This window comes from Acanthaster planci, linkage group LG08, assembly GCF_054643075.1.
Source record: "Acanthaster planci isolate LZ-2023a linkage group LG08, COTS_SCS, whole genome shotgun sequence".
In the NCBI taxonomy this organism is placed as follows: domain Eukaryota; kingdom Metazoa; phylum Echinodermata; class Asteroidea; order Valvatida; family Acanthasteridae; genus Acanthaster; species Acanthaster planci.
This window is the reverse complement of record NC_141784.1, coordinates 1,717,752-1,744,814: the sequence shown is the minus strand read 5'-3', so window position 1 is coordinate 1,744,814 and position 27,063 is coordinate 1,717,752. Positions and strand designations below refer to the sequence as shown.

Below are 27,063 nucleotides of genomic sequence, written 5' to 3'. Positions count from 1 at the left end.
GTGGATAGCAGCGCAACACGCTAACATTTGGGGGAATTGCCTGTATTTGTTCACATGTACTTCCAAATACGTTCACCTCTTTTTACTCTTCGGTACTGCTATCTCTTTCTTTTTTTCAATCGTTGCAACCGCGTTGTTTTGAATTCTTATGAGCAAGATTAAGTAAATGAAGGATTTCTTTTTACAATCGAAACATGGCTTCAATTTTATGGCTAGAATATTTCAACTGTGCGGAAATTCCCTACACTGAGGGGTGAATTTGCCCATAGTTTTGATTTTAGTCGGGCGCCTCGCAGATCGCGGAAAAAACCCTGTAGTTTTGAATAAGGCGAACTTGGCGGTCTACGCGTTATGTGTGTGACTGAACGACAGAAATATAAACACAACCGTGATTGAAAAGTGCAGGCAAGCAGCTGGGCGAAACGATTAATGGCAGCGCGTTCAATGCGAATTGCGCGTGACGCACTGCAATGCCTGTATTTTATTTACATGTGCTCTCAAAATATATTCCCGTTTTTACTCTTTGGTACTGCAATCTCTTCTTTTCAAATGTTCGAATATGCATCGACCAGACGACCTTTTTTTCACAATCGAAAAATGGCTTCATAGAATTTTATGGCTAGAATTCTTCAACTGTGTGTTGATTTACTTTACTAATTGTGAATTTGCCCACGCTTTTTAAAAATTTAGTCGGGTGCCGTCTCGGTTAGGGTACTGTTGTTTTGAACAGGAGCTGTCCGTCTGTGGGTTTTGTGGACTGTGGTCATAACCTTTTATAAGGCGCCCTCATGTGATAGTTTTCCGCGATATCCGGCCTCAACGTCACAGATTGTATATACGCCGTGTGTCATGGGCGCCAGTCGGTAAGTCTGACTTGACGAATAAGCCAACCAGAACCCCGTTGGTGATATGTAGTTATTCATAATTGCAATCAAAGTACATGTAGTTAGACTTGGCATTTCCACCAGTCAAAGTATTCAGACTTGTAGACTCGGTCATTATAACAGAGGTATAAACGATGTAAAAACAAGTCCAGCAATATAACATTAACAATCTTAGTCAAAGCATGCACGGTCCACAGCAAAAAAAAACTTGTGTTGTTTGGAAGGGATTCCCTCAGGCTGCATTTTTTTTACCGTGCTTTAATTAAACTTCGAAGTTTGTGAATATCTTCAACCCAAATTAATAATGCAACACTGAGTCAGAAGAGGATGGCTTGAATTGGGGTATGAAATAAAATGGAGACAGATTAACGTTTTGCAGGTACACATCACCCCTAGGGTTGTGCATAAGGTTTATTGCTTGTTTGTCATCCAAACCCATAATGCATTGCGATTGTCGGAAAGGTTTATTCAAGTGTGGATGTGGATGTGTGTGTGTGTACGTCACCGTCGAACTCTATTTGTGCGCTCCAGCTGGGCCTATGATCGGTGGTCACTAGACAGGCCCAAATTTACATGCGCCAACACACCCACGACCAGCAAGCCCTCAGTGTTTCATAAAACACAGTATCCAAGCAAGACAGGCCGCGTCTGCGGATCCAGTTGGCTGTAAAATGTCACTAGAGTCTATGAGAAACAGCCAAGAAATTTGGACACAACCGCTGCGTCCCAAACTACGTCATAGCTCGTCACGAGGTGCCATATTCAACAGCCTTCAAACAATAAAGTTTTGCAGCTCTTGAGCCACAGAGGCCTCAGAGGATTTATCCATGATATCATTGGCTGGGAAGTTCAACTGGACAGGCATTTATCACTGCTTACCTTCTCCGATCGGTTGTAATCCCGTTCTCTTCTTAAAAGGCCATAGCGCTGCATCGCATTAACTCATCATCGATTCTTTGGTACCCCCTCGTCGCGGAAGCCCGCCCCCAGGTGTCAGGTCGGATTTCTTGTTCGTCATTGACGGTCATGCGATATGCGGCGCGTAATCCGAAACTAAAGCTGCTGCGGAATGAGCCGGAATTGGCTGTAGCCGTTTGTTTGGCATTCCAAACAGCCAGCATTGATTTGAGTGGGCAGAATGTCGCTTACTGCAATTATGGAAACTAATCGATGGAAACTTAAAAGATCCGGCGTTAAGGCAGAATGCGCACGTCGGCAAGGAAAACGTAGAATTGATACCTCCTTTTAGCCAAATAGAGATTATTTTGGTCCATCTCCTGTAAAAAGCCCCATGATGTAGCCTCGTCCCAAAGAAGGGTCTAATAAATGTTATAAATAGATTTCGGAATTGTTTAGCCCCTTAAAAATTGCCCATTAACCGATCTAAGCCCGCCCTTTTGGCTTCTTACGCTTATTTCAAGAGGTTCCATCTTTGTGCTGTATGATTCTCCCACTCCTTAGGCTGACGTGATGTTGCAAAGTAACCTCAGCAACAGGTAAACAATCAAACGGCCATCTCCACTCCAAGTTGGAGGGCATATATTTTCCCATCTCCTGGTCTTTACATCCCCTATCGATAATTCCCAGTAGGATGAACCTGCACTTATTGCAACTCGACAGGCTATCCGTTCCTCGACAGCCTATACAATTTCAAAGGAACATGAAATACGATCTCAAACAAACATGGATCATTGCCCTTTTTTCTGCTTGCAATGGTTTATTAATACATGCGTACAAATTAGCATAACAAACGAATGCACACAGCGGCACAGATCCGACACATCAATTAGCTGCACACAATATATTCGTATGAAAACCAACTCAAAGGTTCTGCCACTGATGCAGATGGATTCAAGGAGTTGAAGGAATTAGTATAGCCTATAACTACGACATGAAAGCGAAAAGAAGAAAAAATGTGAGTTTTGTTTTGGTCATATTTCTGTTATAATGTATCACGTGTGAGAAAGGGGCTCAGTCCACGGAGTAGGGGAGGGCAAAACACAATAACATCAGAAGAAGATCAATAGGAAAAGGGGTTCAACTCCGAGGCATCCTATGGATTCTGGTGATTTTCTAGATCGTTGTTGTCTTCCATTCCCCTGTTATCATTTTTCTTTTCTTCTCATTTCTTTTTAATGTTTCCTTAATTGAGGGGTCTGGCGCAGGTGGGTGTGGATAGCTGGGGGACGGCATACAAATAAATAAAAAAAATGAAATAGCAGTTGTTTTTATAATAATGAAACGATGACATTATGTGAGGATTATTTAAACATTGTAAAGCATTGCCCGTGTCCGCCTGTTCACAACAATCGGACATTAAAAAAATGACGGGTGTGACCCCCCCCCCCGAAAATTCTGGATCCCGGAGCTGCTTATTATAAAGAAAACTGAGACACAAGTGTCTCAATATCGTTGTTGGAACCAAAATGATGGACTATATGCCAGTGCACATGGACAATCAGCTCAGAAATAGCTGCATATTTAATTGCACACACACTGAACAGCCATTTAGGCTCCAAAGTCTGGAGTTGGCCTTTCTCTCGTACAGCTCTGCCGGATCTTTCCCGCTAACATCTCCATTTCTCCTTCCGACCGAAGGTGACGTTACCATCTGTTTAAAATGCATTTCCATGGGCAAACATGCATTCCCCGGGTACCCTTTCCCAAACAGAACGGTACTCAATTTGCATTATCAGTTGACACCATCACAGCTCGGCAGGGTGGGGAGAGCGCCACTCCACATGGCAACTTTTTCCACACGATCTCATGAACGATTAGGCAGTTGGGCCATCGCATGTTTGTATGCAAATGTTTATCCGCACAGAAGTATTTGGCGATTAAAACAGTGTAATAAACGACCCGAACATGATTATTAAAAAACATTGAAGGACAAGTGATGGTTTGTAAAACTTAACTAATGCGCAATAATTGTGTTCATCATGACAGTCCATCAAAGCAGACACGTTTGGAAATTTCCAGCGCAGCGAACCAAGAGCATGTGACAAATGACTGGATCCAACGTGTATCAATTATACAGTCTTTTACCTGTAACTGACTGCATTTCAACGACCATGCTAATTGTCAAGGGGAACCCGAGCGACTTTTCACGTTTATGAATTCAATATTTCCGGCATAAAATTCAGAGATAAGGCTTCAGAAAAAAAGTATACACACAGTGACTTTTTGCGTTCTGGCCTTTTATGTTTGTTCCAAACCAATGCTAATGTACTGTTCATAAATCACTTCAGACAGTCAGCTACATTTTTGTACATATCGTAGTTTTGGTATGTTGTACTATAATTCACAAAGGCACTTATTTCAGTAATACCGGCCAAACAAACTATCAAGAAACAAGGTAAGCGTGTAATCACCTCAACATTAGCAGCTACAACTTTAAATGCTATGATTTCTTTAACAAACAAGCACCTGGAAACGGACCATATTATTAATTAAGTTTCTACTGTCAGACTTTGTAAAGGTCATAATTAATGTTTGTAAAATGCAATACAACCATTTAACCTAAAATATAACATAGAATCTATCATTTAACTTCACCTAAGGCCTCTTTACTGAAAAGGAGATTTTCCTCTACTTTTGCGACTCATTTAATTAACTAAAACGTCAGTCGAAACGAAGGCTCATTTCGAGATGTCTGTAAAAGTCTGCAAATGATAGCGTCCACTGTCGTTTTAAATGGCAGCATGTTTGTCGAATTATGAATTGTCAGCCATTCCGACTTGCATCCTTCCTTAGTAATACTCGGCAAGAACGGCTTCCTGGGCTTTGAGGACCAGCTGCATTATTAAACAAAGAGGGAGAAGGCGAGGAGAATTATTTTTTAAAAATTAAAACGTGTAAGGGCGGGAAGTAAAAAAGAGTGGATCATGATTAAACAATACACATTAATGTAGACGACTACATTAATGACAAAGCGTAATGCACGTATATTTCTCTGAAAGAAGGCCGAAGCTCTCGTACCACACATCTGTACATGAGTTTTGTGACTTGCTTTTACGTTTGACCTATAGCTGCCGATGTGTTAAGAAATCTCTTTTGCTGAAAAATCAAATATTCATATGACCACTTGTTTAATAATCTACTCTTGTTCTGATCATATATAGTTCAGAACTATCCGCCCTGAGCAGAAGCACACTCTCATCTGTCGAAAAGAGCCATGTTTGTTTGGAGTGTTCATTTTGTTGGTATAACGATGCGACTGAAACGCTTGCATTTTATGGTCGTTTGTGAACCAGCGATGCGCAGTTACTACCAAAAGAGCCTCGTTGCCAGGAACATTGCGCAGTCTCTTGGCCCAGCTCGGGGCCCTTTGCAGTTGAGTAAACTTTGTGGGTAGTTGAGATTCCAAAAATCAAAGGGAAAGTGGAGGAGCTGGTGCCAGCAGTGAGACAACGGTTTGTTTTCATTTCAACGAGGGGGGGGGTTCAGATAAATATCACTGCTTGTAAACAAGCAAAATGGACTGAGAATGGAAATTGTTGCTGTGGTCAGCGCAATGTGTCGAATTATTCATCTCGTCTATTATCAATCATTAGAGAAATGTTGGAATTAGTCCTTATCTAGCGAAACAAAAAAATCAACCTGATAAATAATCTAAAGAAAAAATGCCTTGGTTTGAAAGGTGTCAAAAGAAAAGGATTTGGCTCGCCTTCATGACGGGAAGTCTGAAAAAACCTTTCAATCTATTCAGTCAACTTGCAGACAGGGCTTATAAACCATAGCTGGTGAGATAAATCCCCTCGTTTTTAGATACTTGTGATTGATGCTGTTGGCGGCGTGACGCGTGAAATAAGCATTCGGTTCCACTTTGTACAACCGGGATCTATTCGCGGTGTTGAACTTTTTTAAGGAAGGACAAACCATCGGTTGTTTTTGAGTGTCTTTTCCATCACGCGATAATGCACTGTCCGGGTCAACAGGTTGCAGATGCAGAGATCGCTTCACAAGTGTTTCCGAGGTGCTTGGGATATTTTGTCGGCAACTGATGAGAGGCGGACTCCACGAGTGTATCAAACCGCCTCCGGATACATCATCAGGCATGAAAGATTGCGCACAGCATTTGAGAAAATGAAGACCCCCAAATCGATGCCTGACGAATTCAGTTCAGTGGGGCAGAATATTTTATTCACATGAAGACGTTTACTGTGTAAGCAACGGCGTGGGCTGTCCAAGGAGGTGTTTCTTGGATCTTCCATGCAGATCAAGAAAGTGGGGTTGCAACCTAAACATTTCAATCCTCTGCTTGTCGCTGAAATGGCAGAAAAGTGTAATCATACGTGTGGAGGACTTTTGGAACGATACTGCAAAACCTTGGGAGCTTTGGTCTCGCGGCATCAATTAAGAGACGCATCAAGACTCAGTAATATGGCTGACACCGATTTACATAATAGCATATACAATGGCAAATGTATGAAATAGGAATGCACGGTCAAGGAAGCTTGACAGATCACCGAAGCCAGAATGCTTTTAAGCAAGGCGCCCCTGAATTCAATATTTGGGCAAATCCCACTGGACATATTGTGACACTTCCTTCAAGGAAAATTATAGTGCCCATATAGAACACTCCTTTTTGTACTAATCATAAACAATAATGCTTTTTCTCACGGGCTTTTTATGGGAAGGGCCCTGTTATTCCAAGCGTTGCCCTGTCAGTCCAAGAGTTTCCAAAAAGTTACTTTAATAAATCTAAGAAAGCTGATTTTAGACCATCTCACAGCCAGGATCGAAATCCGCCCCAAGATCTCATTTGTCTTGTGCCTAACGTTCGGAAGCTTGACATGCTCATAACGACGCTTTTCAGCCATGACATAGGGTTTTGTTGTGGCCACTACAATATAGTTCAGAGCCTCACGTGCGTCAGCCTTAGTATACCTGCATTGGTCACGTCAATGAAAATGGTTTTGCTGATCGTAAAAAATGGCTTCTGATTGTCATAAAAGTGGTGTCATTGCCAAGACATTACCAGACAAAAGTGCTAAAGGCTTGGGAGACGAAAATTTAGAAGGGGTGGGGCGGATTCCTCCCTGGCTCTATGTACTTCAATGAGTTAGATAGAGAGTTTGCATTGCTGCCATCTTGCAGGCCAGTACGTGCTTTTGTTCCACAGGGTATGTACAAAAGAGATAGAACTGCCCTGCAAGATGGCTACTACGCATAGCCTCTATATTACTGGCTGGAAAACCTTTTTGGCTTGTCATTCTACTCTGGACCGGCAAAAATGGAAAGCAGGCTTTGTAGAAACACCTGTACGATCGCATTTTCATGACGCTTATCGATTCGCAGGCAAAGAATAAAATGATGCCAGAAACCTGGTAAGAAACACGATTATACTGAAATATTTCTCATTCAACTTCAACAGTAGAATTTAGTTACAAGTGTACGGAACATCGTGACTGTATAATGCATGGAGATACAACATAAAGAAAAACCATTTTTCTTTATAGGCAGATTGTACAAAGAGGTTGAAAACCTTTTTTGGTGAAATAAGATGGATCTATCAGCGAAACTCGTTTACATTACGATGAAAAGTGTGTCAGAAAACCGCTGAAAAAGGACGATACAGCCGAATTCTTTGAAGATGGTTTATCATGAAGTTCATCATGAAAATCCGTCACCAGATCAATGGCGGTTTTACTTCTTTCTCTCAACGTTTTCTCTGGCATGAAATAAAAGCACCAGTAACAGTCGAGCTGCAACTCATCACCGCACGCAATGCTTTTTGCATTAAAATTTGTGCGAGCGCGTCGACACGACTCACAACGATGTTTTGACATTAATTGGAAGATGTATAGCGGAAAGGATAGGATTCTGTAAAAAGCAAATGACAATCAAAGTGACATTTCGTTATTATAGTGAACTGTACATAATCGTTCACGGTGCTTGTCGGGCCTATTCTCCGACCTTCAGTGGGGAGGTGAAAGTTCTTTAAACCCCTGAATGGAACAATTTGCATGGAGCACTTTATTGTCAGTACATATGGTCACATTCACGATGGTTTTCGTACATTAATCATGAAGCGATCGGCGGGGCCGTTATGGTCATACTGTTGTAAAATACGACAGGGAGAGAAAGAACACACTCCGAGAACTAAGTAGCAGATATTGCGAGCACGTTTCTTTTTGCAGCAGAAACCTGCAGCGAACCAACCAAAAGAGATATGCATGTTGTGTGACATTTTAGTTGGTAATCTGTTATTTGCTGAGCAAATATAATCTTTGTTGAGCAAACCTCTGTGCTTAGTTACTTCATGAAATTGTCCTTATTTACAAGTCGGTCAGAATAAATTGAAATGGAGCTTAACTTTTTACTTTTGTAACAGGAGGTTCTAAACGGAAGCAATGGAATAAAACTTCGTTAGAAATTAATGTCATTTATGCTACTAAATGTTTTATAATCTTTAACTAATTGCATCTTAATGCTTTAATTAAGCAACATTTGAAATAGTGAGCGTGAGGCATGGAACCCAAAATAGTCTGGTACCCCCCTTTTAAGAGATTCAATTGATAAAGGTAGATCTGGGGACACGATCAAACTGATGGCTCCCTGTGAATAACTTCGATTGGGCCATATTTCTGTTCTGTAAGCTCGCCTTTCTCAATGGATTCTAGGTAGCGGAAAGTAGAACCTTAATAATTTACACTTATGTAGTGACCAAAAAAAATACGGTTTCGCGGGGAGAGGTTGTCTTTCTAGCAAGCTCTGTTGAAATGGACCGAAATGTTTGATTCTTGTGTACCTGTTCAATCATTTTTTTGGATAATGAAAACCTGATGTTTAGCAACATATGGAATTTTAACCTCTAATGACCAACCTCGTATGCCTAAGAAGCTGGGAATTTTCGGGGGGTTATGCGAGATTGTTTATAAATCAACTCTATGACCTCAAAGAGGTCTTTGAAATGGCCACAAGTGAGAAGATAAGACTTAATGCTGCTTCCGTTGTCTTGGTGATAAAAAAACATTTTCGTTGTAATTCTTAATGCACCAGTATCAGAATACTTTCGGGTCAGGCCTAATTCGTTTATCTTTGACACAAGTTTTAGTGTCGCCTGACATTTGGTGCCATTTTCATATTGTCTATTTGTTCTGAAACATAGATATAATACTGATAATATTATATTATATACGCAGCCTTGTGCTGTATATATTGATGAAATTAAAATGCAATGAAAGAAAACCTGACAGTTTGCGTCAAGCTTTTATCAAATTTGTGTCGTTTAAACCGAAGCAACAACAGCGCGTTTGTTTCTTCCTTTTCCGCTCTGTTCTGCTGTCTTATCAGCCCAGCAACGTGACAAGATTCCAATCACACAAAACCATTCACCCGGAAATAATGCGACTCCCTGTCTGTCTTGTCGTTTTGTTCTCGGCAACAATTCTTGGGGCTAGTCAAGCGAAATATGGCTGTGCCCCATGGCATTCAATGCAGGGAAGCTACAGTGAATAGAAGCCATTGTTGAGCATCAGTCATGCGGATACGGACCATGAATCCATTCGATGGGCTCACTGCCGAATACATGTATGAAATAATCACCAATGGCATTAATGCAGAGCTTATTTTGAATTTAAAAAAGAATTGCATCTGCGTTTATGACTTTACACGTGCGGAAAACACTAAACCGACCGATTAGCGTATTGGCATTGGCGCATAGATCATTTGTAGGTAGCCGAAAAAAGAAACAATGAAATCATTATTAAAAATTGAACTTGTGTTGAGGACAGTAATGACATCAGACTGCATGAAGTTACGTCATCTGGCACGAGAAAATCTTGTTGAAGAAGCAAAAGAGTTAACTGCTAAAGACAAGTCAAGTTACACAACCTTGGCGGTTTAATCCAAAAAGATCTTGGATTTTTACCATCTATGATCTAACTGTGACTGGGGCCTCAGAACTCGGCAGTTACATGATTGATTGTTGTGAAACTTACCATGTATGCAAGGACGCTCATTATTAGCACAAAGTGAAATGTCAATTTAATAAAATATGGGGTTTTGATATAATGTCTATTTTATTGTTCATAGCCTTACATATGTGAAAGGAAGAGGTATGGAATTCGGCCTGACTTGACTTTACACAAGAATTAGTGAAAAAATAGGGGCCTACGCTGCGTGGATATTTTGAGAAAATATTGAGAAAGGGTAGATTCCACCCCTGGCTCTTTTAGGATTAAAGGAATACCCTGGTGACAGATTTCGTGCGTGTGCTAACCGTTGGCGCGTGCATTTTGACAAGTTGTAAATACCCAACTGGCAGAAGAGTATTTAACTCACTCGTTTGGTCCAATGCAATCTATGACTAAATGGAAACTTATGAATCGAGTTACGAGGTCCAGAATTTGGGGGCATTCTCTAGATGTGCGCTGTGACTCACAGAGCAAAATACTTAATTGGGTCAGTTAGTAAGCACCCGTCTTTATATTTTGAACATTTTCTTTTTTACTTAAATGAATAAAAAAATGCCCTAAAGGTCCATTCCAGTCAGTTCATAATCATCATCGGTTTAACCCAATCAAACCCTCCTTGACGATTTTTTTCTGATATCGTCCAAGTGCACTTTTGTTCCTGACAAGTCTTTATTTTTTGCCCAACATCCATCATTGTGGCATCGCTTTTATGAATACCAGACCCACCGTTCTCTAGAAATTCCTATTCTCCCGAGACAGGTTGCCCTCCAAAATTTCACTTTCGTTGTTGCTGCGCTCATGCCCAGACTGGCGCTGGGCATGGAATATAAATGAGCACATTTATGGGACTGAATTGAAACTTCTCACCTGTGCCCATAAGGGATGTCTATATACGCATGCAACTTTTCGAAAAAAATTAAGCAAGGGACAGCTGAGATTCAAGGGATGGCCTGTGAGATCACATGCGGCAAGGTATGAGACGGAGAGACCCCCCCCCCCCGCTTTGTGTTGGTCATTGTCTCACAGGAATCTGGGGAATTCCTTTCAGACATCTTGGGGGATGTGTTAAGTAACAATAGTCTGGAATGTGTATAGGGATTGGACATGTGGGGGGGTATCCCTCGGTCTCATTTCTTGCTGGGTATATGTGAGATGGTTCGAAGAAAACCCGGCCCGAAGAAAACCCGGCTCTTTTAAATGATTAAATCAACAGGTGCATAACATGAAAGAGAATACCATCAAGAACTCACCCAGTCTAGTTTCTCGTAGCACGATGGAGGGACAGCAAGGTAGACGTCCTCCAGGTCACAGGTATCTGACGACATTATGCCCCGCTTCATAACCTAAAGGACAGTATAGTTGTGACCACAAGATCGTTTTACTGGAAACGTATTTTAATGAAGCGCAAATTCTAAAATGAAGACTTTTGATTAAAAAAAATGAAACATGATGGCCTATCATTCATTTGAAATGCCAGGATTTCAATTACAATTAACCCTGTTGCGATTTTACGAAGGAAAGAATGTTAGAAGGCATTTCCAGTATAATCTACAGAGGTCCAGTTGAGTTCAGTGCCTCAAAATTGTTAAATCACCCTTTCGGTACAAATTTGGCTGAATAAAGCTCTGTCACCGAAACTAAATAAAAATACAACTGAAGAATGGTCCTCCACAACGACGCTGAAAAAGTCCCAAAGCAACCACACACACTACCTGAGGAGATTTTTAGCGCACAACATGCGTCTGGTATTATGCATATGTAAAGTAGTTTTCTTCGGTGTAGGGCGCGGAATTGGGAAGTGTAAATGGATTGTAGAAAACGTCAAGGTTGAGTGATGGAAAGGAAGAACACAAATCAATTTAATCTATTACTGAAATCTAATCTATCAAGCAGGGAAAACCACCCTACAGGGCTTGTCGTTATTTCAAAGAGTTGAAAGCGCCAACATTTTAGAAACAGTTTTGTACCAGCATATTCTTTGGCAGGGGAAATTATTCTGTGGTAAAAAAAGAAAGGAGAACTGTTTTACTTGTTACCCTATGTCACGAAAATGAGGATCGTCCCATTAACACTAAATTAACTGAAATTGGGACAATGGAAATGCTGTTGTGGGTGAATACATCAGCTTACCTGATCTTGAATGAAGGCACCAAAGTTGGTATCACTTGGCATATTACGCTTCTTATGTGCTGCAAATAAACAGGCTTTTCAGAATTACATTTACTCCACTTATGCGAAACAAAATGACACTGACCGATTTGGAAGCACAGGGAATTTAATTGGAAAAGGTGTTTGCCTAAAGCCGCGTCAGCATGTTTTGTTTTCCACCCAATGCGCTTCACTCTGGTGTTGACTTATTATGCCAAAATAATGTAAAGAGGAATGGCAATGCTTACACATCACCCAGTTTACGCACTCTGTAAATACGCACATTCATTTACCTGGGAGCAGGCAATCGGGCCGCCCGAATACCTCCCCCCCCAGAGGGCACGCTTTGTAACAAGTGTCGGTAATATGAGATTTCTAGATTTTCACGGTGAGAAGGTGAGAACGTACGGTCCGAAACGTTGACTACCCTCCAGTTCTTTTCAGATCCACACATGCTCACAAAAGATGAGTTTTGTTGTTGTGTTTTGTTTTGCTGTGCATGAGCCAAGCGCAAACCTATTACTTTAACTTATATTGTCAGTAAGTTCCGTTTTATTTGCAATTTTTTTCTTGATGCTAAAAGATGCCGCGATAACCAATTATATTCTGCATTCATATCCCCTCATTCACAGTCCTTCTCCTCAGCAGGGGATCTGAGGTCCAATATTGCCCCCCGTTTCCGGACGTTGTGACTTTCAGGCTTCATTGTACGATACTTTATCAGAAACATCTGAGTTATTTGTTGTTAAGTTTAAATTGGTCACCCAAAATATTCAAAGCAAAAAGTTTCAAATTCAACAATAAAGATTTGGGGCCAAAGTCGAGAAAAAAGTTAAGGTGTGTTAATTAAACTGGGACACTTGCATATATCAATCAATTGTAGTTCGTGCCCATGGAAACCAAGGTCATTTTCCAAAAGAGAAGAGTTTATGAATTCTACGATCGCCCAGTGGACTGCAGTGGAAGTACGTGTACAGTTTTGTTGAAACACCATACAGCCGATACAGCCGACCTATTTTGACACCTTTAATCTGGGAATCCCAAGACACCATATCAATCCTGAGAAACCTGACATTCTAGAGAAGCCTCATTGAAGAGTGTGCAGACTTTGTTTTAACAATTCTTGCCCCTGCTTCAAAATTGGCAATCAATCGCTGTCGCATTGTTAGCCCCTGAAGGCAAACAACAGCCGTTACAAACTAATCCAAAACCCTAGAACACACAAGCCTCAGTAGCTGTTGGCTGGATGGCATTTAGTCGTGGGTGGCTGGGTGAGGAGATGATTGTGGGCTGGGTTTGTTAGGAGGGCTTTTCAGTGGGGCTTAGATTCCGACATGTATTTTTAGTCGCACATCAGCAGTAAACCAACGGGTGAATATCCAGGGTGCTTCAGTTTGTCGTTTGTGTGCCAAGGGAACCTGGAATTCAAACTTCTCAAACTTTTCGACTGGCATTGTGTCCAGGGAGTGAGGGTGGATACGCGTTACATACAATGGACTATTAACAACAGCCCCTAAGGATAAAGGTAGTGCCTATCCATTTATTGGATTGGCTGCTTGCAGGGATTAATATGTCAAATTTGGTTTAGATGAGTAAAGTTTAGTCTTGCGATGGAATATTTATTGTCTCCCTCCAATCTTGGAGCCAAGCACCACATGCACATAATTTTAAATAGGCTTTCAAAATGTGTCCTTCTGAGGGAGTGCGTCCCTAATGTTAACATCTTTTTTCCCAGGCATTCGGGACATGCCAAGGATTAAAAAGAAATTGGAGGCGATTGGTCTGAAAGGGGAAATAATAAACCCCCTCCAAGCCAACCTACTACACTAATTTAGTTGTTGAGCTGTTAAGACTATGACCAAAAAAAAGCATTCATGTTGTTAAGATTTTTCCAAATGGTCTTTTCTTTCCACTTGTCCATGCAAAAAAATAAAACAAAACAAAACAAAAAACAAAACAAAACAAACAATTTGAACAATTTAAGTCATTTCTATTGGATGGGATAATCTTTCATTCGTTTATTGTAGCTGATTGGTTGGTGTGTAAAATTGGTAACAATAAAAACTAGAACAGGATGAGAACCACAAAGGTCAATATTAACCCATTTTCAATATATCACCAGACATATAGCTGACCATTTGGTAAACATCGAGGTTTGTCTACAATTACAAACGTTTGTATGGTAATGTTCTCATAATTATCATGACATTCAACTATCATGACACTATGGCATAATTAAAACGTCACATTAACATTTTAAAAAATGTTTTGTTAACACCTAGAGTATATCCCCACTAGCATGTCGCCTTAACATTATCAAACAATATTAGAGTAACATTTGACATAACACATGGATGACGTTTTGTTAACACCAATGTGTTTGCGGCGAAATAGTGCAAAATTATGCGACATTCTGCACTGTTTTCACTGAACAAAATGTTGCCACATTCACTTCATAGCGCTTAGGAAATGACCAGTATAGCGGTAGTTGTCGGGAAATGAATGTTGCTGACAACTAGCTGACATTTTACCTTCATCTGCAGGACAACATAAAGTGTCTTTCAATAAGAGGGCTGTGACTCACCGGCGTAGAAGAAACAAGAAACGAAGCATTTCCAGTGTTTTTTATGAACATGACCACACTGGCTAGACTTTTGCCCCCAAATTGCTAAAGGGCCATAACTACAAAGTCGGCCTACACTGTCTGGGAACATGAGAAGACTAAAGACCATTTGCTCATTTTCCAGAGATCATGACCGCCATATAAGATTACTTTTGGACAAAATCTTTGTGTATCCCCAAACGAGGCTCGGTCAAGGGATGTAAATGACCAAGTTTGGCTCTAACTGGATGAAGACTGTGGGAGAACAATTTTGTGATTTTCAATAGATTGACCCTTGTGACCGCTACAGGTGATCACATTAAGCCATGTTCGCATAGAATTACCAGTATACATAGGTCTATCTGGCTCAAAACAAAATCCTACATAACAAGTTACATCCCCACAAATCAACGACCAAACCACATACAACAATAATAACTCGGTAATGTTGTTAAACTGATAAATGCCAATACTAACTCGATTTGGGGCCACAGACTGCCAAGCACCCTGGATACAAAGCGTTTCCCTCCTTACAACTGTCGCATCCTGGAAAATAAGAACAAATACGGAACACCAAATCCCTCGAATGTAAACTGCATGCCAAAAGCAACACCGTGGAAAAGGGCCACCAGGGCATTCTCCATTCATCTTTCTTTTAAATTACTCCAGAAATGATCGGTAAAGACAGGCCAACTCTCAATGAATGAGCCATTGGCAGAATCTTCCCCATGTCGTTGCAGTACAATTTTGGTTTGTTTTGTGTGCAGAGCTGTCAGAGGTTTTTCCAGGTTTTTTTTGTCTCACGTTAACAACGATTAACTTTTTCCACCGACTTCATAGATGCGCTTGTAATGAAGTTCTTTTATGTTGAATGGTCGGGCGTGGAATGGTCGAGATCGGGGGAATGCTTCAGTCTGTCGGCACTTAAAGATGAACTGATTGGACATTGCATCGCTTGTATACACAAAAACACCATGGGTCGGACTGACCCGGAGTATGGGTCCCATGGGGCCTGACCCCTTTCCGGGTCAAACTATAACCCCGTTTTGGGGGGTCATAATTTGACCCCCTTTTGGGATCATAATTTGACCCAGAAAGGGGTCAGGCCCCATGGGACCCAGAGTCCGGGTCAGTCTGACCCAGATGTAGAGTGTAGACACAAGCGTGGTTTCATCTGCACAGAGACCTGGATGAATACTGAGTGTCCAATAAACAATGGGATTATTGTGGAGCCATGTTTGTTATTGCCTTCCATTTTTAACTAAACCACTGTAAATTCAATTTTCCATTTTTAACTAAACCTCTGTAAATTCAATTTCCCATTTGTAAATAAACCACTGTAAATTCAATTTTCCATTTGTAACTAATCCCTGGTAAATTAAATTTTCCATTTGTTACTAAACCACTGTAAATTCAATTTTCCATTTGTAACTAAACCCCTGTAAATTCAATTTTCAGCAACTACAAAGAAAATGACACATAGATAACACACATTCAGGAAGCGATAGAAGACTTTTTCACTTATGTCGATGGACATGGGTGATCCTTAACCACAATTTCAGGAAAATATAGAAAGTCATGATTTTTTTTTCTGAATAGCCGGTGTAGATATATGTATTTGTTTCAAAAAGTATACTTACTGTGTGCACTTGATAATGATGTCACAACCAGACAGATCAACACAGCCAAGGTACCAGACTGGAAGTTCAACGCCATTTGATCCTCCTGCAGCAAATCTCGAGGAATTTATCCAAAGTTTTTGATCTAATTTGTCCCGAAAGAGTCCACAAGAGACAAAACAGAGAATGTTTCATGAAAATATCCACATCAGGCTGGTACACTCTCGTTTGTTGGGTTGTTTGTTTGTTTGTTTTTACTAAACTTTGTATTAAGTGCGCGCGATCATTGGAGTAACTGTGGAAGGCGCAGCCAGCCAGCACGCATACAGACGGATTTCAGAGTCACCCGGACGCAGAGTTAACGGCACTGAACAATTTGTGAGAGGTTTATATAATTATCACTCCGCGGTCAGTTTGCTAGTGAACAGATCTACCACTAGCTGACTGATGGCAGTCGGAAGAATATGACGAAACGCTGACGTTAGGGAGTGCAAAACGTTGTCTTCCTCCTCGACGCTTTCGCCGAATTAGTGAACTGGCGAGCCAGGATCAGTAAATGTCATTAGAACTTGGTCCTGTGTATGGGCCCTCTTTATATTACATGTATATTCCTACGCCATTCACACAGGACTCAGTACAACTTGAAACTACCGGTGAGGCGGATGCGCTTGCGCAAGCCCCAGTAATAGTTTGACAAACGATGACCGTTTTTGATATGCGATCCACACCTCAGCCGCGGCGATCAAAGGTGGTTGGTGTCTCGCTGGAAATCAGACTCCCAAGTGTACAGTTTGTCCCCCCTCCAAAAAAAATTAATTAAATTAATTAAAAAACATAGATTTTTTTACCAGCCCTCGCTTAAATGTATTGCTTCGTTTGGGCAATTTCTTATTGGTAACGTTCGCAGATTTCCGGGTTTCTTCAACAAACCTAGTATGAATGTCATGTAAAGATACCTTTCCTATGTTACTAGTATTGTAGTATCTTTCACAAACTCCTCGTACACGGAGCAACTTTGGTCGACCAAAGAAAACAGGATTTTTCTCCTGCTGAGCACTGTTGACCATGATGGATTAATTTCCAGAGGACTGAACTAAGAAAAATACCGCAGTCACGATGAGCAAGACTTTGTAGTCGCGATGACTTTCACGGGGAACAATAATTATTTCACCTTTTTATTTCAAAAAAGAGAGCTTGTTTTCCGTTTTAAGGTTTGGAGAATATTCTTAACTCAGTCATTTTCCCATTGAAGCCCCTTCCAGTATTTCGAGCCGGACGTAAACAGTTTTAAATAAAAATAGGAAAATCCAATAAAGGAAAATGGTTTAGTATTTAAAATTTAACTGTTTGCACCTTCAAGCCAACCTCCATGTAGTTCTCAGTTTCCTTTATACAAAAGTTTGAATTGGAGTCTGGCGCAAAGTACACGAAATAGCTTCATTCTGCAAACGAGTCACGTGCGCGACATTCAACAGTATACTGTTAAGGAATAAGCCTCGTTCAACTGGAACAATTAACTATTTAGCACGATTCTCACTGGCAAATACGCAGAGAATTGGGACCACTAGTCACAAAGGAGCATTCTGCCAATTGTCAGTTTGGACAGTTATACCAAGGCCGAGGCAGCCAAAGCAATATAGATAGCTTTGACTTGTTCGTTGCTATGGTTATCCGCTAGTCTCAGTAAATTATTCACATTCCTTGAAACCAAAGAGCTGTATGTATTTTGAAGGTTCCCCTGTGTGGCAGGAATTGGATTCAGGAAACACAGATCTTGTGACTTCTAATTCACAAACGGACTCATTCCCAGCTTTGAATAGAAGTTATAACTCATACAAATTGAAACTCTGAACGTCAGTCCAAGTGAGAGATGAGAGAAATTGCCTCAAAATTCGTTACAATGGATTGGGTTATTTATATTCCCAATGAAGAAGTGGATTTTTTCTATCTAATTAAAAAAATGATGTATTTCATGTTGCTGAAATATCCTCATCGAAGTTTCAGAGAAACTTTGAACTCGTCATAAAAGCAAGGAACCACATAATGATATAAGTCTTTCGGTCTGGTTTGGAAAATAAAAGTAGACGGACTGTAGGTTAGGTTCGTGAATGTAATACTTTTCAGTGCCTTCTTGACTCCGTGGTTTTCTCTGAAACATTTATCTGGGGTTTTCCTCCCATGTCTAAACTAGAAAACTATTCTCAACTTCTTTGCAACCGTAATTTGAAGTGATGTCTCCTTACAATTTCCCCAAGCTGTTGATGATTGCGCATTGAAAATCATCCTCGAAAATCACATGGCTGCCATCAACAAAATATTTCAGTTGTTATTATTAATATGGCATTGAACGACACAGATCGTTTTGGTTGTTTCCCTCTTGCATGTTACCACTTCAACATATGTCAGGATGTCTATCAATCTCCCTAGAAAGCAATGTCCCGAACCTTTCAATCACGAAATCACGCGCCGACTGGCGACAGCTTGTACGAACAATCAACGGCTGTGTTACAAGGATCCTGTTTCATTAATGGCAATTAAAAATGCACGGTGCTAAGGTAACATAAGAACCCTTTAAGGGTCTGAACCTCAGCAGACGCAGAGAAATGGAAACCTTGTCTCTCAAATTGGAGTTGTGTCACAGGTCGCCAGTCCGAACATAACGTATGGAAACATGCATTGCAAATACATCGAAATTGTCCTCCTCTAACGCAATTACGCTTCTTGTTCAGCTCAATCGTCGTCCATGCTTGCGTGAGACCTTTTTTTGTATAAACCTCTGTTTCAAACTCAATATAATCACCCCGCAACAACTGAAAATTTGATTCATAGTTCCCCTGTCTAATACAAAAATCGATAAAAGTTATAAAAATGTTCATAAATTTAAAGTACATTAAGATGCAATTCGGCATTTGGATGAGTTTGTGCTAACTGCGCGTTGCCTATTCACACCTATACTGTCACGGCAACATGCTGTATGTAGTCTCAACACTTTGATTTTTGACAGACTGAAATAATTAACTAATACTCAATACTGTGGCTTTCAGCTGGATGTCGAGGCTATGGATAATCCCACAATACAGGCGACGCTATTGTGCTACGCAGGGTTTTGAAAAACAAACGAACAAAGTTTAGAAGTGGTGGGAATCAAGGAGCTTGACTTCGCTTGACCCTAAAATAATTACGGCAAGTGTACTCGCGATGAATGTTCATTTTGTTTGATTTCCAGGCGTTCCCTGTCTGTTTGTTTTCGTCATTCCTGCAGAATTTCTGTGAATTGTGGGTGTTTACCATAAATCATTCATATAAATACGAACGTGTCATGCTATCACTATTCATGCTCAAACCTACGAAATCGATTTGTTAATGCTGACAATACCATCACACTTGCAATTGCCTGTTTGTTTCCACATCAACCTATCTGTTTACGTGTCTCGAGGGAGGGGAAGGCTTCTCACCGAAATTAGCTCATGATGCTCAATTCCCCCCTCCCGGTTGTGCCAGAGGGGATTGGGATTTACGTCTTATCAGATGCAGTGGTAAATGTGTTTTTTTGTTTCTTTTTTTACAACAAAATATAAATGTACATTCGAAGCCATTTCGTCGTCGAAAAGAGTGTCGGCACCAATTTAGCCTACGCGTGCAAAATGCAAATGTCAAGAAACAGACAAGTGCACGGCTTGCAAGAACAACTTTCCTGCTGGCTCATTGCCATGAAACTGCGCAACAATATACAATGCTAAGTAAAACATTTATATAAGTATAAATCCAGCAGTTTTTTCTACACAAATCAATGCAACACTGAGGTTCAGTGCCTTATATTACAGTTTTGCTCATGATAATATACAAATTTATATTAGCATAAAACAAGAAGGTCTAAAAAACACATCGAAATCAGGTTGATTGAAACACAAAAGTGCATTTTCAAGGATTTTAGCAAAATATGGTTCCTTTAACCGTGGTATAAAGAAGTGTAAATTTGTCGTTCAATTACGATATTAAAAGCTAATGCAAAACCCATTAAGAGATAATGAAAGTGATGTTAAATCATTGAGATATTCGGTTGTTTAGTCTTGCGTGTGGCCATCAGAGGTAACTGATATGCATGATGTGCATCTGCTGTCAGTTATCGATTTCTTCCAATTTTCTTAACTGAAAGCATCATGCAGGACCGCGCCTGACTATAATCCGTTGGATATTAGGTATTAAAAACTGAAGTTACACTCAAAATGACAAATCTCTCAAAGGACTCAAATCAAACATGAATGCATTACACTTTAATGGAGACAGACAAGTAGATAGACATTGGAGGGTGCGCAGAAGAAACCATTTCTTGAAATTAAAAAATACATGCACCAGGTTCATGCCACTGTAAACAAATTAGGGAGACCCTACTTCATATCAAGTGAGTGTGGTCTGTATTGTTTGTGGTAATGATTCTATCCAATGGGTAATAAATGGAATTTTCTAACTAGTAAACGGACTCCCTTGTGCATCATATTGCACACATATACATTATGGAAGCTACATCTAAACGATTCATAGAGATATTGGTTGCTGAAACTTAACACGGCTCAGTCGAATAATAAAAACTAATATTAACTATTGTTATATTTATGAAAATAACTACAATGAACCATTTCAATTCATGGACAAAAATCGCGTCTGGTTTTTTTTGGGGGGGGCAAAAAGGAAACTATTTTTTGAAAGTGGGGCAAATCTCAACTATTCAAAATAGCCCTGCCCTTTCAAGCCCAGTCTATTCAGGTTGCGTGCCAGTAAACTGACGGAAGCCAGCCCAAGCGGACAAAATCACGATTCAAGTGCCCCCAAATTGTATGATGGAACATCATGTAGCCCAGGCTGCACGGTTGGTGACCAGGACTGCATGCCTGTATAGCCTGTGCAATCTTAATACCAGGCAATTTCATGACTTATTTCAGAGCTTGTTAATGTTTAAGATCAGTCGGACAAAAAATAAGTAAAACCATAGTGGACCCGAAAATTGCTACTTTTCTCAAAAACGTTTTAACGACTCATTTCGTTTGTGTACATGAGTTTGAAATAGATCACAACCACCAAGTGAAATATAGTTTGGCTGTGAACAACTTTATAAAAATACAAAAATATACACCCCGGAAAATATTACCACAAGCAACTCGTCGAGGGGTTTTACATGACAGGTACTACACATAGACTTTAACAAATTTCGCCAGCCTTTGAAGTGAATCAATCGGTTCGTCCCGGGGAGTCGGCTAGGAGGCAAGCAAACAGGCTAGGGAGCAAGTTTGTAAAAAGTGACAGGTCGTTCAAAGGCGAGTTGGCGAATGGTGAGTCGGTTGGGGGCCAGTTGACCTACAGATAATCCGGGGAAAATTTGATGTGCATCTTTGGGTGTTATTTTTAGTGGTTTAAAAAAATGGGAAATATGCACTGAGGGGTACAGGTACATGTCCCCAGACACAATCATTTCATTGAAATAATTTCATGGCGCTATGCCTGTGCAGGCGGCGGTTTGGTAAGAGAAGTTTTAAATTTAAGACATCCAATTGGATTCGGATGAGGTCACTACATCTCCACCCACACTACTCTCCCGGCTGGATATCACTGCCATCAACCGCGCACTGACGTCAGGCCAGTATAGCCCTACGTTCTCAGATTGTCCGGTTTATTACACAGCAAATGGGCCTATATCGAGCCAAAGTCTTGTCACCGCAAATGACGGCATTTGGCCGATAAAAAAAATCCAAACCGTGTCTTGCGGTTCAGAGTGCTGAATGAACAATGGTCTCTTCCTACCTTATAACATAATACCAGGGGTATTTTGGTAATTGTGCACGCCCACTGTGTCACACGGCTCGTCGTCCCTCTCAGCAATAAATTCCTCGCTAGTTTATCCACAGGGAACACTACTGTAAGCTTTCAGAGGAATAGCCACACTGTGAATTTATCTGCTTCCAAAGTGCGAGTGGACTTGGGGAAAAAAAATCTCGTAAAAAGGTTCATTTTCCAAAATCTAAATAATCTCTCTGAAAATCTGACTCTTTTTTATGAGATATGTAGGCCTATCATTTCAAATTGGTTTCTATGAGATATATATTTTTAAGTTTGTTTTCATCATAAAAACGAACTTGGACGTTTAAAAGTATATTTCTCTTCCTAAAAATATATATTCACCATGGCACTAGTGGGATTTCGTAAGAACAAACGAAAGAAGCAACTCTCAAACCTTTTACGAGTGGTTAATCAAAAGTTGCGTTTCAAAACAAGGTAACATAACAACCACCCTTCTACATGGCCAAAAGTTCTCTTTATTTATTCCCAAGGATCGTAACAGTTCACATGATAATATGAGGCTGTTCACAGTTTGAACACAGGAAACTAATCGACTCGATCTGACAGGCGCTGCCTTTGGGAGAGGGCTTTTGATCGGGCCCAGTTTGGACGCACATCCAGCCCGTCGCGTTACTAGTCTAAAGACTCAGTGTAATCCATTCCAAATAAAATTTTAAAAAAGAAAGAAAAATTCACATAACCGTGGGAAGTGATATATGGCTCAAAGATACCAACAACCTATGGAGTAGGATAAGGAAATGAATTGCTAATTAATGTTACTGCATGTGACAATCCAGAACAAATACCGGCATATCAATGAAATGAAAAAGAAAATGCCAATTCTTGGGTCTCAAGAGTGACGGGTGGCAGAGTGGATTTTCCCCAAAAATGGCTGTCCTGTTTTGTTTTAACCAGTTAAACTAATAAGAATCCTCAACCTTCCTTAATGAAACAGAGAGATGGCAGTACCGTTTCGTGCATGCTGACACTTTTCAATCCTAACAAAAGGTCTGAATGGGGATGCATCACTGACCTTTCAATGCAATCCAGTCTTTTCTCTAAATTCAACCCGGCACAGTACGCCTCTTTTATGCATTGTTTCAACAATAACCAAAAGAATTATCTAAGCATTCACAATAAGAATGCCGTTAAACCTCACGTGTACCTGTCGAGCTCATTATCCGAAATTTGAAAACGAGCAGACCATCGAAAAAAGCAAACAAACAAGTAAACAGACACGGTAGAAATGTGTGCTGCGTGCGATCTCCATTGTAACTTTACGGTGAAATAACGGCCAATTGAATACACCAATTACAACGTTGATCTGTAAAACCCATTAAGCCCTCATTCATCAAGACACACGGCAAAGGAAGTCCTTCAGAGTTGGCAATGTTTTTTTGATGATGCGGTTGGCATCGGAGTAGCACCCAGCCCGGGAAGAGCAACTGGTGAGCCGTTCGGCTGACAATCATGTAATTTCCCCGGGGAGATTTTTGGCTTCACGCTGTGCGAGCACGGGCATGGTGAGCTGCTGATTGCAAGTAAAACGCGAAGAAACGAATGTTTAGAGCCGAGAATCGACTTCGTTTGTCAAGATGAAACAGCTGTACATTTGTTTGGTTTCCCCCTTTTTCCGTCAAACGCCTTTTTGAGGTATTAATCAGTCTATTGGCGATGAATTAGATAAGGGGCGGTGGATCAGTTGGTTATGGCGACTGAGGCCGTAATATCATGAAGATATACACTACCCAGAGGAGACTGAGTTAAGCGTTTAGGACTGACGTGAACTCGTCAGGCTAAAATGGATTAGTGGGAAGTCCCCCCCCCCTCGATTCAGCGGTGAAACAGGATCATTTAGCCCTGGGGAAGCACGAATGCCCGAAATGATATAAATTAATGGGATTGTTTGCGTATCGGAAACAGTCAGAGTTAATTTCCGTTCAGAAACTCGCACTTAAATGAACTGGACGCTTTACTGAATGCCATAGTGGGAACCCCCTGAGCAACCTCCTTCCCCCACTTTCCTCCCTCTTCTGTAGCGCCTACGAGAGACCTCGTGTTTATATGCCCATTGCCTCCGGTCACAGAGAAGCTGCGTGCGTACCGCGTGGGATGATGTTTGCAGCATGGTTGGCGCCTATCCAACCCAACAGTCCGGCAATGGCATTCACAGGATGGATTGTGAAACAAGTGAAGCATAGCTCTCTGTATACAAAGTGCCCGCTGATGCAAGCGATGAAGCAGCCACATTAATAATCGAAAACAAAAAACATTAATTTTTCAGAAGCAGGAAACAGAATAATTTTGGGTCCACCTTAAGGTTTTTGTTACAATTAAATTATCGCCGAATTCCCTTTTTAATAAAAAAAATTAAAATGTGAAATTGATTGCAGTTGAAGATCATCATACGATCGTCTAGAAACAAATGGTGACATTTTCGAGCTCATGATTGGGAAATTCTAGTATTAGAATGTACGTTTATGTTGCTTACCAGCGAAGAATATTCAGATTCGCACAAGCCTTATGCCAAGACGATTTTTTGTCAAATAAATTCATCAATGTGCGAACTTACTTTGGCGTAGTGGCATCTGAATTTGAAGACAATTGGCTGTTTATTTCCTCACTTTTTCGTCAACCATCGAGGCAGAGTGAATATTTTTCTCATTAGGTAATGATGACTGTATCTCACGTCACTTGTACTAGCTAAGCGGAAGAATCCTATTTACTCTCTGAAACGCACTTTATCCTTGAGTAGCAAAACAGCAAGTGGCCATTAATAATGTGGGTCTTCATAATCCGGTTCCCAGAACGATCATAAAAATGGTTCCCACAACTTGTTGCCAAGCAAACTAACGCCATCTCTCAATCCTGAACGGAATAGACTATGGCGTAAAGCTGCACCAGAAATTGCGAGGGCTAGGGGATAGGGAAAGGTGGGAGATGACTTGTCTGGCAGTGAAAATTGGAAAGGGGGGGGGGTTGACACTGTTATGACTCCATAGAGAGGTGGATGTTCATGATGTAACGTACATCTCTCATATGTATTCAGAAGGGCATATTTATGGCTTTCTTCCCCTTTTTTGAATGACATTTAACGCATTTTAGTCGATGGAAGTCGGAAAAATTCTTTCATGTGTGTGGAATAGCCCATCAATAGCCCATCCCCTATCGCAAAAAGTAGGGGGTACATACCCCACCCCCGGATGTACGCCCATGGGAATGGATATCAAGAACGACCAAAAGATGTATTGCCAAGAAATATCTGCGATATCCGGATGTCAGCAAATGACCCAACGACCAGGAGATACCACAGGGTCACAGAGCGGATTATCTGGTCTTGAAGCCAAATAAAAATAAATGCACCCGGAAATAAAACAGGACACGGACGACGGGCCTGTTACGATGACTAGCAAGTGGCAACCGTGCAAACTGAGGGGACATCAAATATGTGTATGCATAAAGCAGGACTGATAATTCTTTTACCTGTAGCAGAAATCTGATAAGTTACATTAAGACTTATAAAAGTCACTACTGAAACAAATGAGTGCTTAAGAAGAAAGCTTGAAACAATTTGAAAACGGAATCGGAAGAAAACGAAAGTACATTAAGGATAAGGTCTCTGGTTTCATTGTTAATTTCTGGAATTTCACCATATATGTAATTATTTTTGCATACGCTATGTGCCAAACCAATTGCACTTAAACCGTAAGTTAGGATTAAACGTATAGAGAGTCATCTACCGTAAATTCCTGATGAGCTAAACGGAACCGCAGTTGGTGACTAGTGATGATTGACGCAATTTTAAATTTGGATGTGTTGGCAAACACAAAATACCTGTCACAGGTAAGCCATTTTTTTATCTTGTCTCCCGAATCCACCATTGTAATTTTAAATGGGGTGGTGCCAGACTATTGGGTTTCTAGCCTCACTTTAATATAACCCCCCCAAAAAAAACCAAAAAAACAAACCAAAAAACAACAAAAACCCAGGACTTATAACTTTTAGATAAAATTTTGCACAAATGTTAAGTTATTCCGTAAACTGAAATAAGTTCACGATGAACTTATGTTTCGTGGCTGTTATTCTCGGGTTCACGTTCAATGCCAGATGGTCGACACATGAATAAAATCTAGTTATTGTCTGTTCCTGAAATTGAACAGAACAGCCTGCAATGAATAAAAATTGCAGAAAGTACAATGACACAATGATCGCTTCTAATTTTCACCTGATGACGACAACAGCTTTCAGACAGTTTCCTGTTTATACATGTATATGAAAACGCCATTGGTTTTACCAAGAAGGACTGCTTAGACATAACCACCCCCCTCAATTCAAGAATCCAAAATAGAGCCAAAGTTTTAGGATCTCATCTGGAAAAAGGCTTCTTCCCTACATTGTCACTATCATCCTCACACTCACAAAATCACAACCCTGAAATCGCATCACAAGATGTAAATATTGTGCAATGCTATAGGACAAAGGCTCCTGATTTAGGCATATACAGTATGTACCTACCTTTTTGTCCGCGGAGACCAGACTCTGTTGCCCCACTAAGAAAAACAGTGCGGCCGCGCATGAAGGAATGAGGGGTACAAGTGATGAAATCTCCAATTATACCCAAATGAGGGCGCTAGTTTGAATGGTTGTTTATGGATGCCTTTAGTATTGTATGTATTTGACTTATATTTACTTTCCTAAGCGCCAAATATCTAAGATGCTACTTGACGCAATTTCTTCCACAAAGGTGTGTCTTCAGTTTGTTCACGCAGTGCTTTAGCTAAATATTGTCGAACAGTAGTTTTGCATTATCAATGACTCAGATCTGATGCCCGCATGCAAACTTGAGTGTTTGTCCCTTACCATGCACGCAAATTGTAAAGGTATTAAACCTCTGACATCGACAGCATGTGATTGTCGCGAGCTAGGAGCAAAATTTACACTGGCCTTTCACAAGTGATTACAAAGGGAATATAATCAGGAAGATATCCAGATCACTTTCTAAATATACCACAAATTACACAACACTTTATTGACCGAATAAGTTCTCCAGAGATAAG

The 27,063-nt window shown here is 40.6% G+C and overlaps 1 protein-coding gene across 2 annotated transcripts; it reads right to left on the bottom strand.

Annotated features, from left to right (window-relative positions):
• Window positions 1–2,572: 2,572 nt before the first annotated feature.
• Window positions 2,573–26,631, bottom strand: LOC110976032 (uncharacterized). Of its 2 annotated transcripts, XM_022228970.2 has the most exons (6): window positions 26,522–26,631; window positions 16,196–16,319; window positions 15,033–15,101; window positions 11,936–11,994; window positions 11,056–11,148; window positions 2,573–4,678 (listed from the first exon to the last, which is right to left on the bottom strand). In XM_022228970.2, the coding sequence occupies exons 2-6, from the start codon at window positions 16,269–16,271 to the stop codon at window positions 4,634–4,636; spliced, it is 342 nt and encodes a 113-aa protein (XP_022084662.2). In that variant the 5' UTR covers window positions 16,272–16,319; window positions 26,522–26,631; the 3' UTR covers window positions 2,573–4,633. The 2 variants fall into 2 exon arrangements, with proteins under 2 accessions (XP_022084662.2, XP_022084661.2); XM_022228969.2 differs by lacking the exon at window positions 26,522–26,631 and having other exon boundaries at window positions 16,196–16,752.
• Between the last annotated feature and the right edge of the window lie 432 nt (window positions 26,632–27,063).